Source organism: Poeciliopsis prolifica, unplaced genomic scaffold, assembly GCF_027474105.1.
Source record: "Poeciliopsis prolifica strain line A6 unplaced genomic scaffold, Auburn_PproV2 SCAFFOLD031, whole genome shotgun sequence".
Classification (NCBI taxonomy): Eukaryota; Metazoa; Chordata; class Actinopteri; order Cyprinodontiformes; family Poeciliidae; genus Poeciliopsis; species Poeciliopsis prolifica.
The window spans coordinates 580,762-595,000 of NW_026562406.1; the positions used below are offsets into that span (position 1 = coordinate 580,762).

Consider the following 14,239-nt stretch of genomic DNA (forward strand, 5'->3'; position numbering starts at 1 on the left):
TCTCTACTCACCTCTCTGCCGGACCTGGATGGTCCTCAGAGCCAGGATGTTCTGCTCATCAGAGAGGAACTGTTTCATTTTGATAAAAGGTTCTTTGCCCTTCACTGTCAGCTTCCTCCAGGGTTTGGGTCTGGCCAGGATTTCGCTGACTGAGCCCTGGGACAGGCCCAGCACATAGTGGCCAAACACTCGCTGGCCGATGTTGTGCTTCAACAGCTGCTCTTTCACCTGGAAGGCAATCTCCGCCGTGTCCAGCTGGTCCTCGTCGCCTGCTGTCGAGCTGCCGCTTTCCGATTGGTCGCTGGGCAGGCCGGCGTCCATTCCGCCGGCGCCCGCGGACCCTTGCGAGGCCGACATGAGCGCGACCTTCGCTGCATAGAGGGCGGTGGGGAAAGCCATGACGCCTTCCTTCTTGAAGTGTGGGGAGAGGAGCTGCTTGTGGAGGATGTGGTCTCCTGACATCCTGTCTCCGGAGCACGGCGACACCGAGAAGGGACGGGGGAGGTCGTGGCCCGAGGAGGAGCCGTTCAGGGTGGGGGGGCCAGGGCTGGGGGAGGCACGGCTCTCCGCCTGGGAGGAGGAGGAATGGGTGCCGGGCGGCCTGCTCGCCTCCTTCCCTGCGTCGTCTGAGCGGTCATCGTCTGATCAGAGGACAAACAGAGTCTCGTTGCTCTCGATGTGATAACAGGTGGTAAGGAATATTAATGACCTTCCTTCACGCCTTGCAGACTCAAACTACATCTTGCAGAGATTTATTCTAAAAACTGACACCAGAATCTTCTTTTTTTTTTTAAGTTTTAAGACGGTGTCAAAATTCTCATATGTCTACAACGTTCTGCACTGAACTCATTTAAAGGTAGTGGGGGCAAAAAGGCAGCAGGCCAAGAAACCTCAAAAAACAGAAAAGCAGTTTTCAAATTATTTCACTCTTTCATTAAGGTTGTAACTTTGATAAACAATGTTTTAGGGTTTTTTGAACAATTGTAACTGTGTCGCAACAGCATAAAGTTAGAAAAATAATCTGTGAAAAATGGAGCTCTTCTGTCTTTTCCCTGTGGTTCTACTCCATCTCCCAGTCAAAAACAACCAATCAGATATAGGAGGAGGGTTTTAGGACTGTCAATCACGCTCGTGTATAAGCTGCTCAATGTGCTAATGGGCATTCATTTTTTCATCAAGCTTCATTTCACCAGAAAACTCTTATTAAGATTAAAAATCTCTAACAAGAGAATCCCAACCTGGTGGAGAAAGAAGCTAACGTTACAGGACAACTATTTATCCGTTGTTATTGGTGGCAATGCCAACTAGCCTTAGCATTCACAGCTGGCACTATTGTGAACCAGTTACAGTAAAGCAAAGAACAAGGAGGAAAGTTTGAGTAGTATGTACACAAGGTTGATTGACAGCGCTAAGAATGTCGCCCACTAATCAGATTTTCTTTGCTTCTATATATTGCTTTTCTTTTTACATTTCTAAAGCATATAAAAATGCAGAGAGAAGAAATCTGGAAGAGGATAGGTGATGTTTTCACAGCACTGAACTCTAGAAGCAGACAGGAAGTGAAGCTTACCATTCCTGTGCAATAGTCGGGTTTTATCTCCCATGTACTTGTGAGATGGAAGAAAGACATCTTTATCTAACAAAAGAGCCTCTGCAGCCTTGGCAGAATCCTATAAAAATACACACACACACACACAAGCACACACACGCCAACCTTGTTAATTTCTGATTAATCAATAGCAGTGGCTGTCGATATCCTTATAATGGGTGATGGATCAATGAAGCGTTCAATAGCTCTGCAGTGCCTATTTTCTCTTTCCAAACACTAACAGATGATTAAGAAGAAAGCAGACATCTCATTTTGTAAATGGAGGATTTTTAATATGCAAAGTGCTGTATGAGCTGGAGCTCCCATACCTGGGACGAGCTGCCATTTGCCGAAGCCAGCTTCATAACCTTTAGGATGCTACAGACAGAGAGAATTGATTTTAATTGGATCTATATGGCACAGATTCCACTATTTATTCTTTTTTTTTAATTTTTTTTACCTGAGCTCAGTTTTAATCTCCTCGTAGTCCATCTGTGACTGCAGTTTAGCCTCTAATCTCTGAGGCAAAACAATATATAGTTATAATAAGAAGCGACAGGCTATTTTCAACAAAACTGTGAGCGTTGTGTTCTGTCGCGTCTCACCTCGATAGCCTCTGTCTTGTACGCCAGCTGGCGCTCCAGCTCCAGGATCTGGTTGGACGAAGTCTCTTGAACTTCCTGCAGTGTGAACTGCAGCCGCTGAATGTTTTCAAGAAGCCGAAGGATTTCGCGATCTTTGGCCAGCAATGCGGCCTCCACCTGGGCCGACAGCAACTCGCTCTTCTCCTTCTTGTCCTTCGTGACAAAGACAACAGACTTCAAGTCTCACTTGTGCAAACAAATAAGCTGCATAACACAAAGTACTGTTGGGTTCTTCAGGTGCACCCGAGGAATAAAGTCCAAGTCTGGGTCTAATTTTTAGGTAACTGATATAGGCTAACTGAAAAAATTTAACTAATAACATTACAAGTCGACTTATCAACAAGTCATATCAAAACAAAGAGTAAACGTGCTAATGTTAGCCTGGCGCGAAATCAAACTGCATATAACGTCGCCAGCAAGATGAGAAGTTATGGAAGAAGCTGTGTGTGTTGAATAAGAAAAATAAATAACAATGATAAAGCTATTCCAAAAAAGGTATTCTGAATACTAGGACTAGGCTGAATAAATAAAACTATGAGAATAAAGTCATAATATGTAATGAATGAAGGCATAACGTCACTGCAGTGGTGTGTCCTGCTGCTGATGTGTAAACAGATGTTCCTTATTTGTAAAACCAGTGCTAAAGTATAACATTACTCTTCTTAAACAGTTATAAGACGGATTTCTCATATTGCGACTTTCTTTGTAATTCTCTTTCTTTCCTCAGCCTTGATGTTAAGATAAAGTCTGGGATTGATGTGGCGAGTACAAAAATCGAAGAATAAAAATGTTTGTGTCTGTTTGCTTTCTGGTTGTATGTGTAGATTTTGGAAGGTGTTTAATGATAAACAAAAACCACAAAGTTCATTGCAAGTATTCCTAAAGTAGCTCCGCAAATTCTGACTTGAATCACAAAAACAGTTAGAAAATCCTTGAGGGCACTGTTACGATCCAAAAAACTCTCATCAGAACACCCATGAGATTGAAATGATTAAAAAACAGAAATATTTGCTCTATTGATGAAAATTTTTATAAGAATTAGAAGAATTTTCACTTATAGATGTTGCATACCTTAAGTCTTATTGAAAGAAGATGGCACTTCTCAATAAAAGGATAAAGTGTGACTTTAAAATAAGCTGCATGTCATGTATTCAAACTAATCACATTAAAATACAAAGGCATGAAACAAAGATATTCTCTGATAGCAGGACCAGTTCTCTGTAGATTATTGTTTTGCTGCATTATGGGGCATATAAAAGATGAATGTGTGTTTGGGTTTTATTACTCTGGAAGTATTTTGATTCTTTAAGCATTAAAACAACCCGCAGCTATATCTGTCAATAAAAGTAGCTGAGCTGAAAACATACGGCACTAAACCTTTTCACGCCACGCTTACCCTGGTGGCGCCCTCTGCTGGATGGCAGCTCCCTGGCACTGCGGCCGGCCCGCTGGCACGCTGCTCCTTTAGCCGCTCCACTTCCCTCTGAGCCGTTTCTGCTCTCTGTGTACAGAATCGGGATGGTGTGCCCGTATTTACACGCCTGCCACATCAATTGGCTAATGACATGATCAAGGCACATAAATCAAAAGCACGGGAATTCAGAGCCGGCTGAGGACGGTGAGCGCGCACGGGGCCGGAGCAGGCGAGTGCAGCCACGGGTTTATTCTGCTGAGGGGGCTGTTTAGTCAGCCCACTTTATTCCCCAAACTGTTTACCTGCTCTGTCACACCCGGCCTGCTAATTAATGATTCATTTTGAGAACATTTATCTGGGAGCTGCTGGCAGAGAGAGCAGCAGAGAGAGAAAGAGAGAGGAGAAAAGAAAGAAGTATCGCCGGGATGGGAAGCAATCAAGAGAATGAGATAACCCAGAACCCCAGTGTTCAGCTGTGTGGCATCAATCGCTGCTCACAGGTCTCCCGTTCTCTGCCATGGTGTGCCCACCAACAGGGCCTCCAGTTTACGCTCACTAATCACACACTCAGGGGAGAGGGAGGCGGCGTGAACAGGGAGAGGGGGCTGAGTGTGTCTAATTAAAGCCAGGGCTTGATTACAGGAGTGATTACCTTAACGAAGAAGCTTTTCAATCAGGGGAACAGTACACAGACAGACTGTACTCACCTGGTTCGCCTTCTCCAGATTCGCCACGATGGCGTCGACTTCGGCTTTCCTGGAACACACACAAACACGGCAGACACAGAACAAGTGGATTAAAGAGTCATCGCCGAACATAAAGCGCCGGCGTTCGTTAAACCTCCGGAAGGAAAGTCTGACGCTCTACAATAGACATTCCTGCCTCAGGAGATGTCAAACCTCAAAGGAAATCCCCGTTTTTTTGTGTTCTCATGCATTGTTTGGGGAAAACAGAACAAGCTTTGCACCTGGAACCGTGAACGTTCAGAAGAATTCAGTTTCGACTAAAGGAGTCTGCCACAGGAACGATAGCAAACTAACCTTCTAGGGATTGGGAATTTCAAAGGTGTCTTTCTGGCTCAGGAAAGGTATAACGAAAAAGAAAAGAAAATTATACGTACTTGCATTTTCTAGACGTGTCAATGTTTACTTTTCAAATGTCATCAAATGAAACTTTCAAGTAAACCGCCTAATGATAACTAATCACAAGCGTCACACATTATGCAGATGATGCTGTTATGTGTAACTACAACCTTCTACACCTGACTTAGCAATCACCTACACCAAGACGTCCTTTTACACGCTCAGCTCAACATGCATTATTTTATGTTTGACTCATACAGAATGCCACCTGGTATTTACAAACTCTTCCATACATGATGATTTTCACGCAGCTCAGTCAGTGTCCCACTGGTATTTAGAACTTTTTGCTAAAGGCCAGTCATTTAAAAATTATGTTTTTGCTCCCACTTTTATGTCTGTGTGTGTTTGGTTATGGAGGGGAAAAAATGGTGTCATCTGTATGTGTTGAATCCAAAGTTCTTACAATATGTATGAAATCACCACATATGTAGTCGATCCCGAGTTTAAGGTTCTTGTCGCTCCAATTCCTAAATAAGATGCCGAGGGCTCCTCTGATGGCTGACGAATCCTAGCTCTATGGCTGAATTATGAATATAATGTCATGTAACTGTTTACATCTGTCAGTGCCATGATTTTCAGGACTTATGGCATGAACAAGCTTACTCACATGTAATTTTAATTTTATTTATTTCATTTTAACGCCGCAGTTGTGAATTTGTGTTTTCTTGACATTGGCAGACTATTTGTAATAGAAACACAGCTGGTGACAGGTCGAAAAGGAGCCTGTACATTAAGAGAGACGTTTTATGTGAAGTGCCACCTCAGTCACTGAAGGTGATGTAGACAAATAGTCGTCATCATCAATAAAGAGGAAGCTGCCATTAAGAATAATAAAGGCCTGTGTCATGAAAAGGATAAGTGACTAGAACTGTGTTGTCGTTCTCAGCCTATAGGAACGCGATCAGCGCACGTGTGACAATCTGCATTATGGAGACCCTCCCTCAAATTCCCCCGTTGCCTGCCGAGGCCGAGCGTCAAACTGGAAATGTGTCCGGTCCGACAAAATAGATGGCGGCGGCTCCAGAAACATCAGTTCAATTGCGCCATGGATTAAGCCCGGGAGAAAATCCATTAGCGGCGGGGCCGCCTGTGCTCTGGAGCACAAACCCAAACAAAGGAGTGTTTACTTTGAATGTCTATCGACATCCTTCATACGAGCTCAGATTCATTTCGGCCGCGCAGTGGATACATTGCGCTCAAATACCGGGACAAGGTAGAGTGTTTTCTGAAGCAATCTTTAAATGGAGCAATTCTTCTTGAGGGCTGTCAGGGCCCAGCTGCCGGAGAAGGCAAACAGAGGCTGCGGCATCGACCTGCGTTAGCGGCTGAGTCACTCCCAGCCTTCACCGAGGCGTTCCTCAGCTTTACGCCAGACGTGACTCTACGCAGGCTTAAAATGCTCAACACCGGAGAGGGGAGGAGGGATTTCATGGCATCCTGACTGCAAGAGGTGGAGGTGCGTGTGTGTGTGTGTGTGTGTGTGTGTGTGTGAGAAGAGCAGGGGTTTTTTTTGTTTGTTTTTTTTTGGGAAGAACATGAAAACATGAGACATTCTTACTTGTTTGCCATCTCCTGGTTGTATTTGCAGCGCAGCTCCAGCAGCTCTGTCTGCGCAGCGTTCAAGGCTGGGAGAGAGGAACCGCAGGAAGTGAGATATTAACTTTTAGAAAACACACAAACTTTGACCTTAAAGCAACACGACGGCTTGATTTACTGGTCTGATTTGAGGCCATTTTTCCTGCGAAACTGCGACACAAAGAGTCGTGAAGCAGTCAAAGAGTTTACAGATGAGATTATGCCTCTACCTAGTGAGAAATCCAGTCCCCCTGCCTTTAAAAATAAAGCCTGTTTTAACAGTCATTAATGTAAGTAGCACCAGCGGGATGGGGAACGGGGGAGAGGGTTTCAGCAGGGGGCACCATACTGCAATTCTAAATGAAGTGTCTTTTTAATAAGCTGAAATTAAATCCAGCAGCTACAGTACATGCCAGTGTTTAAACGACTTACATGAATGCAGAACTTTGATCTTCTCCTCGGCCTCTGATAGTCTGTCAGCCAAACTAACATCAGCGCCCTCCTCCTCCTCCTCCCTACGAGAACAAACTGTCAGTTCCTTCTCTACATCACGGGCACACATTTAAAGCTACAATAAAGGGCTCGGGGCTGGAAAAGAAAAAAAAAAAAAAAAGACGAAAAATGTAAATGCCAACCTCCTCCCACTTAGCGAGGGCACGTGCGGCGGAGTTCACAACAAAAAGAGAGACGGGGTGAAAATGGAGCGTTCGGAGCCGCATTGGAAGCGCCGTTGGTTGAAACGCAGCTCCAATTAACTTTGTAATGTAGGTTTTACAGAGACAGGCCGCTCAGATTCTGCATGGAGATTTGCATCGCTTCTAATGGTCGGCTGTTGTTGCGCAACATGAGCATCGTTGAATGGGGATTGACGCCGTGCAAAGGCTTATGAAGGCCACGACATCAACATGTCACTGGAATGTTGCTCATTTCTTTTTATCAAATTGGAATGTTGTGTGCCAGCCCAACACAATGAGCAAAACTTTATTGATTATCAACTTGCTTTATTTACAAGAAAGTCTGTGGTTCTTTACGACTTAAACTCAGTAGTTGCTCAATAGTTTCAAAAACCTGCTACTTATAATAATTTGATGCTGATGTGTTAAAAGATTAAGTAGATCCACAACATTCCTTATTTTATTTTTCATAATATTTTGTGTTGTCATAAAATTACCACTAGATTTTTCTGCTGATACTACAGCTACATTCAGGTGACATTATGACTTCATTCCTGTGTTATTTTGACTTTATTGTCACATGATTTTTTTCTTGTGTCATTACAACTTTATTCTACTAATATAATTTTAAACTTGAAATATTAGATTTTATTGTAATATGACTTAATTCTCGTACCATTAGGACTTTTTTCTTGTATTATTACAAGAAAAAAGCATCATTCGGTAAATCGTGACACTTGGTTGCCACGGGACATTAAAGTATTTCTCAAACACGTGAAAGAATCAAACCAACACTCCTGGTATGTTTTTGATGAGGAAATAACATGCAAATCTAAAAAAAAGTGTATACTAAATTATACACTTTTGAAAAGAACGGATTTTGCTTGAGACTCTCACCGTCGGTCATCTGTTTGGTCCTGGTGGTTCTGCTGTGGGGACCCCGGGGCCTCGGGGGCCGGGGTGCTGTTCGGGGTCATCAGTGAGGCCGGAGAGCTGGATTCTGAGGCCTCCTCTGGCGCAGCCGGAGCGGCTGAGCCGTCCTCTGTGGGCTCTGCAGAGGTACAGAGAGCTACGTTTGTGGCAAAAAAAAAAAGCAGAAAATCTTCAAAAGCCCTTTCCTTTTTCAAACCTTTCCAGATTTTCCGACAGAACCACGGACCTGCAGCTTCTCTCTGCAGACGTGTTGTGTAGGGATTGTGGCTTCATGGGGGATGATTGTGGACTGACCTGTCTTTTCAAGGCACTCCAGCTGTTTCCTCCAGTGCCTGATCTCGTGCACCAGGGCCTCGCTGTCTGGGGCCGAACTCTGAAGCTGCTGTAGCCTTTCCTCCAGGGACTGGGAGGCCTCCAGCAAAGGAGCCGGATCTGTGGCAAAAAAAGAAAAGAAACGAAAACAAATCACTGCAAAAAGAACTACTGAGGCTCACATAATAGACATACAATGTTGCTTTTCAAAAAAAAAAAAAAAAAAGAAGAAGCTAAATAGCTGTTTTATGGCATGCGCTGCCTGTAAAGCACATTACAGAGTTTTTCTGCCTCACACTTCCGACTATTCCACAGAGACTTGTTTCCAAAAGAGTGACTCTTGGAGTTTTCCTCACTCAGTTTGCCTTTGAAAATCTCACAGGCTGGACCCTAATGACACGAGTGCCGCTCAGACCCACGTGAGTGCAAAAAAAAAAAAAAAAAAAGAAGAAGCAGGAGAGAAAAAAAAAAGATCAAATCTAATGAGCTTTCCGGCGCGCCGGTGAACGGCAAAGTTTGACGAAAACATTACAATAAATGTGACGGGGAGGGGGGCTTAAGTGCCAAATATACACCTAGGCAAAGTGTGGAAAGAAAAAAAAAGTATGCTCCTGAAAAGGGGGTTAAAAAAAGAGAGAGAGAAAGAGAGAGAGAGATTCTTTAGCACAACAGAGGAGCTGTTTTGCAATGCATGCGCAGCAGCACGGGGCCCATGGGGCCAACTAGGAGGCTGTTTCTCAGCTAACAAGTCTCCTCTGTATCATTTGATCATTTAAATTATTATGCCAGGAATTCTCAGGAGGCAGCTCGGCACTCCACATCACAGAGCTGTTTTTAATCTTCCCCTTCCCCTTTCTTCCCCTCCCGAAAAGTTCAACAGCTCAGAGAGAGAGAGAGAGCTGCTCCTGTTGTGTACCTGCCTGCCGAACACCAAAGGAGGTGACTTCTAGTGCCAAAGCACAGAGAGGGAAGCTCAGGGGAGCTCCTTGACAAGAAGGGAGGGCTGAGTGTGTGTGTGTGTGTGTGTGTGTGTGTGTGTGTGTGTGTGTGTGTGTGTGTGTGTGTGTGTGTGTGTGTGTGTGTGTGTGTGTGTGTGTGTGTGTGTGTGTGTGTGTGTAGGTGGGGCGGAGGGGGTAGAGCCACACGCACAGGCAGACGTGTACCAAAACACACACACAGCTGCACACACCGCAGCCCTTCAAAACTCTAAAAGAGGAGGAAAGAAAAAAATAAAAACTAAAAAAAAAAATCGCTGCTTTGCTACACAAACTTTTTTCTGCCACCGCTTTCATCCGGCTCATCTTAAAGACTTCTGTGTGGAACCCAATTGGATCCCGTTCCTTCGGTGCGGGCACCGACTGAAGTGACTTTTTTCATAAGAAGTTGGGAGCCACAAACGTTTAAACTTCGCCAGATGCCACAGAGAGAATGCAAAAACTCTGCGTCTGGCTGGCCTAAAAAAAAAAATAAATCAGATCCTCAGCGGCGGTGCAATTGTGTTGAAATCCCGGCCGCGCGTTGCACCGCGCCACATCTGCATTTTCATCAGACAATACATTTTGGACCATTTAATTGATGATTTTTTTTTTCTTTTCTTTTTTTTTATGCTTCCCAGGACCGTTTACAGTCAAACATTGTCTGCATTCATTGTTACAGCAACCGCGAAGCTCTTGCATCAGTCACAAGGGACGTCACTATTAAGAGCACAGAACCTTCCAAGACAAACAGAATGACTTAAAGCGTGGCTATATCATCGACCCCTCTGTCACAGAAATCACTTTATCAGCCGCTTTTTTTCCCTTAGATCCTTTCAACTTTTAATGATCAAAGGACAGAGATTACGGTAAGGGATCTCTCACGCATTGGACAAGCCGGGATTATCAATCAGCGGTGAAGGAGGGTGGAGGGAAGTAAAGTCAAATTTAAAGTGAAAGGATATAACTTAAGTCTGTATACAAAAATGAAACCTCCATCAAAGCAGAGCAGCGGGGAGGCTCTCCAAGGGCCCGGGATCCACAGTGGGTGAGAGAGCGCCCAGGAAGGCTGCCTCCAACGCCGGAGAACCGCATCTGCTAATTGATGGAGACGATAAGAAGCTTCTGTTGGGAAAGCGCCGGCGGTAAATCCACCCAGAATAATCAGAGGAAGAAAGCTCCCGCTAACCTGCTCATCTTCCTGTCCACCGCTAATTATTACCAACATACAGAAGTGATTATTACATTTAATCTGGTGTTTAAGAGTCATTCTCACACTGAAAACTTTGCAAAAATCAAACATTTAATCTGTTTTTTTTTTTAAATGTTTGTTTTTATTGATTTTCCAATCGCTACACACCGAAAACACTGAATCTTTTACCAAGTATTTTTGGTCTAGATTTTAGTGGAAATATCCTGATACACTTGGAGTGAGCGAAAACTAACTTAGAAGTTACTTTTTAGCAAGATGGAGGAATTCTTTTTAATTCCTTAATTTTGAAAAAAACGTACCAGTGCCACTGGCAGTATTATGTAAAATCAACTTTTTTAAGCTTTACATCCTGTTATGTTATTCCCTCATCACAAACATACTTGGAGTGTTGCCTTGATTCTATCATGCATGTTTGAGAAATAGTTTAATTTCCACGGCAACCATTTAGCTGTGTAAAACACCTGGGTGAACCTAGCCCCGCCTTCAAGGTGCAGCTCCTCTTTAGAGGTGCAGCTTCTGCCACACAGAGCATCTCGCACCTGTGACTCACTCATTCACCTCCTTCAGACTAGCCAGCAGCAATTAGCAACCACCTGCTGGAGCTGAGCATCTACTGAACTCATTATAGAAGCTACTTCCCAGTAAATTGGTTGTTAAAGGGTTAATAGAGCAGCCATGTTGTGATGACTTCCTGAAGCTGACATTTCATTAAGAGCAGGAGTTTTTAAAGAAACAGATCCTCAATTTTGAGGTGTTAAATTACAAAGTCAAATGTCTTTTTAAGTCATATTTGATATATACATCTCATTAACAATTGAAGGTAATAATTACTTGACACTGCTATAAAATGGCACTATGTAGCTAGAAAACACATTATATTGCCCTTTTACAGGCAATAAATCACATGATATGTAATGTGTAATTGTTGTTGGTTTCTGAGCTCCAATTTAAAACTGATTGTTTGCAACATGTACAACTGATTGACTGCTCTGTTTCTCTGCAAGGCCTTTCATAGTGACATTATCACAAGAACTGGATTTTAGAAATGATTTTGTTTTTTATCAAGACATCACTAAATGCAAAGCAGCGCCTTAATAAGAGCTACATTTAAAAATTTAGCATAGATCTCTAAAATTTCCATTTCATAAGTTCCCCTCAGATCATAATCTCAATGTATTAAATAGATTTGTAAAAGTTTCGCTTCAATTGTTTTCTTATTTAAATCATATGGAAACTAACCGACAAAACCCCGTCAGTATTGATAGTGAAGAGCCTCTGTGACAGTTTTCTCACCATCTCAAGTTTTTTTTGACTTCCATTTGTTTTATGTAGATTATAAATTAATTAAAGGAAGAAGAACTGAAAGCAAAAAATGTAAATCTTCTCCACTTTCTTCCCTTTAGTTTCTCTTCCTGAGCTAGTAATGCCTCAATCCTCCTACTACAGGCAGCAGAACATTATGGTTTATAATTTTCTCCCCTTCTTTAACGGCATCTTGTAAAGCTAGATGGAGTCGTTAAACATTTCTTCATTATCTGGAGTGAGATGCATCTGCACAGGAACTTTCCCCTCTCTTTGTCTCCTTCTATTATCATTAATAGAAGGGCGTTAGAGAGAAAAGAAGAGAAACAAACAAGTATTTTCAGACGAAGGACATATTTTCTGCTTGTTAAGAGAAAAATAAAATCTTCAGTCTCAGTTACAGTCAGGTCAACCTTCCTGAGTTCAGTATAGAACCGTGAAGACCAATGACCAAAGCAGCCATGTCAGGGAAAAAGTTGTGGGAAATTTAAAGCAGGGTTAAGTTGGATGAAAATTTGCTAAATGAGTCATTTTGCCAGGAATAACAGACAGAAATGTCCCACTGTAGATGTGCAAAGGGAACTAAAGCATGCAGGATGCCGGCCCTCCAGGACCCACTTTGGGCACCACCGCTGTAAATGGTTCAACAACATATTGATTCATGGGGGATCTGAGCACAAGTACACCCCTCACTCTCCAGATTATTTGCAAAAAAAATAAAATATAATTTAACAAAAAAAAGGTTTTTCTTTCACTTTCATCAATCAATAAATAAAAGTTTATTTGTGGAGCACAAGTGGAAGTTGTAGAAAACACAGTCACACTTTTACAACCCGGGTGTTGGTCTATCACTTCAAAACAAGCTTGCTGAAAAGCTACTTCTAGCTTTCCTCTTTTTCAAGTGTACTCAGATATTTGCCCTTAAAACTAGACAAAAGATACTTGGTAAAATTTGGCATTTTTGCACTCTGTGTTGCTTTCAATTGTTATAAAATTCTATGCATGTATCAAACTTGACTTTAAAGAAATTCCACTTAGAAATTTGATAACTTGCTCTTAAGATACTTCTTGGCTTGGAGACTGCGACTCTGGGGGAGGACCTTTGTCCAACTGGACAGTGCTTTGTGAGATCGAGTGTTTAGTGTCCCTAGTGGTTACCATGGGAGACTGGAGGATTCCACAAACATGCATAAAAGAATCAAAGCAATACTCCAGGTGTGTTTCTAATGAGGGGATAACAGAATAACATAGTAAAAGGTGCAAGAAAGTTGATTTCACATCAAAAGGGGAAATAATATGCCCCCTTTTAAACACCAATAAACTCCACCGAAGTCTGTAGTTGTAACATGGAAAAAAGCGAGCAATTTAAGTTGTCTTTTGAAAGTTACTTCATAAGCTCAGTAGGAAAACCAATTTCTATTTTTTCTACATTTTTTATTTTACTGTCCACTGCTGTATTTGGTGCAAAACAAAAACAAAAGCGACGGCTGTCTAGAAGGTTTGAAGATACTCCGGAGTAATTAAATCAAAAACGGGGCCACTGCAAACTCCGTACAAACAAGAATAACGTAATAAAACCCTAAATATCAAACAAGCTGCAAAAAAAAAAAAAAAAAAAAAGTTTGCAGAATTTGTGTGTGTTTGTATGGTTTTGGCTGGATTGATACAGAGTTTCATCACTTCGGCTGAGCAGTAATGAGGTTACCACCCTGCAGCTGCCTGCTTGTGGTCACCATCCTACTGCACATCTGAAAGCAGGATCAGAAGCCGGACGGCTGAGCATGCTGTGGGTGGCTCCGCCGAGGGGAAATGGAGAGGAGGGGGCGCAGGTTTAGGTGGGCGGGGGAGTGGACGGGCGTACTGCGAGCCAAGACAAGCAGGTGTGTCAGGGCGGTCCGTCTTGGCCCTGTCAGCGATACACCATCATTAGGCGGTGTGGGCGCAGTAGGGTGCACCATTATGTCTCCCTGGGCTCTGTGTAATTACGCTCTGACATAATTAACCCAGCAAGCCCATTAGCCAAGCATTGGCTGGCTGAAGAGAGAGGGAGAGAGAGGAAGGGGAAAAAAAAGCTATAATTATTTGTTGTGCGCATGTTAATGAGGCCAGCTGTGTTCCCATCATACAACACGAACAAATTAATTTACAAGGCTGTGCTCCAAGGTTTTTTTCTTTTCATTCGAAACAGACTTTGTTTTTTCTTCTTCTTCTTCCTCTCCTCAGCGACTGGACTTCAAGGTCCACAAACACACTCCGCTGCCGCTGCTGCAACAAACAGCAACACTGTCGTAATGTTGTTGTCAAGGACCAAAACTGGGTTGACGGAGCACTTTCACCTTCACACACAATGTAGAGACATATACCATGTGAAAAAAAAAATCCCCCCTCTTATCTTCAGCCTGTCAAGGAACAATTTTGATGAAAAGAAACACAAACTGCTCGCAACAAATACAGAAACGTCGTCTGTT

General features: G+C 42.9%; 1 protein-coding gene across 1 annotated transcript in view; it reads right to left on the bottom strand.

Annotated features, from left to right (window-relative positions):
• cux2b (cut-like homeobox 2b) overlaps positions 1-14,239 on the bottom strand; it is a 127,576-nt gene that overhangs the window by 10,280 nt on the left and 103,057 nt on the right. Inside the window, exons 5-15 of the mRNA XM_055050799.1 lie at positions 8,265-8,402; positions 7,935-8,088; positions 6,796-6,878; positions 6,347-6,413; positions 4,354-4,402; positions 3,629-3,733; positions 2,194-2,385; positions 2,049-2,107; positions 1,918-1,966; positions 1,571-1,670; positions 12-641 (exon numbers count right to left, since the gene is read on the bottom strand). Of these exons, the coding sequence (XP_054906774.1) occupies positions 12-641; positions 1,571-1,670; positions 1,918-1,966; positions 2,049-2,107; positions 2,194-2,385; positions 3,629-3,733; positions 4,354-4,402; positions 6,347-6,413; positions 6,796-6,878; positions 7,935-8,088; positions 8,265-8,402 (1,626 nt within the window). The remainder of the gene's footprint in view (positions 1-11; positions 642-1,570; positions 1,671-1,917; positions 1,967-2,048; positions 2,108-2,193; positions 2,386-3,628; positions 3,734-4,353; positions 4,403-6,346; positions 6,414-6,795; positions 6,879-7,934; positions 8,089-8,264; positions 8,403-14,239) is intronic.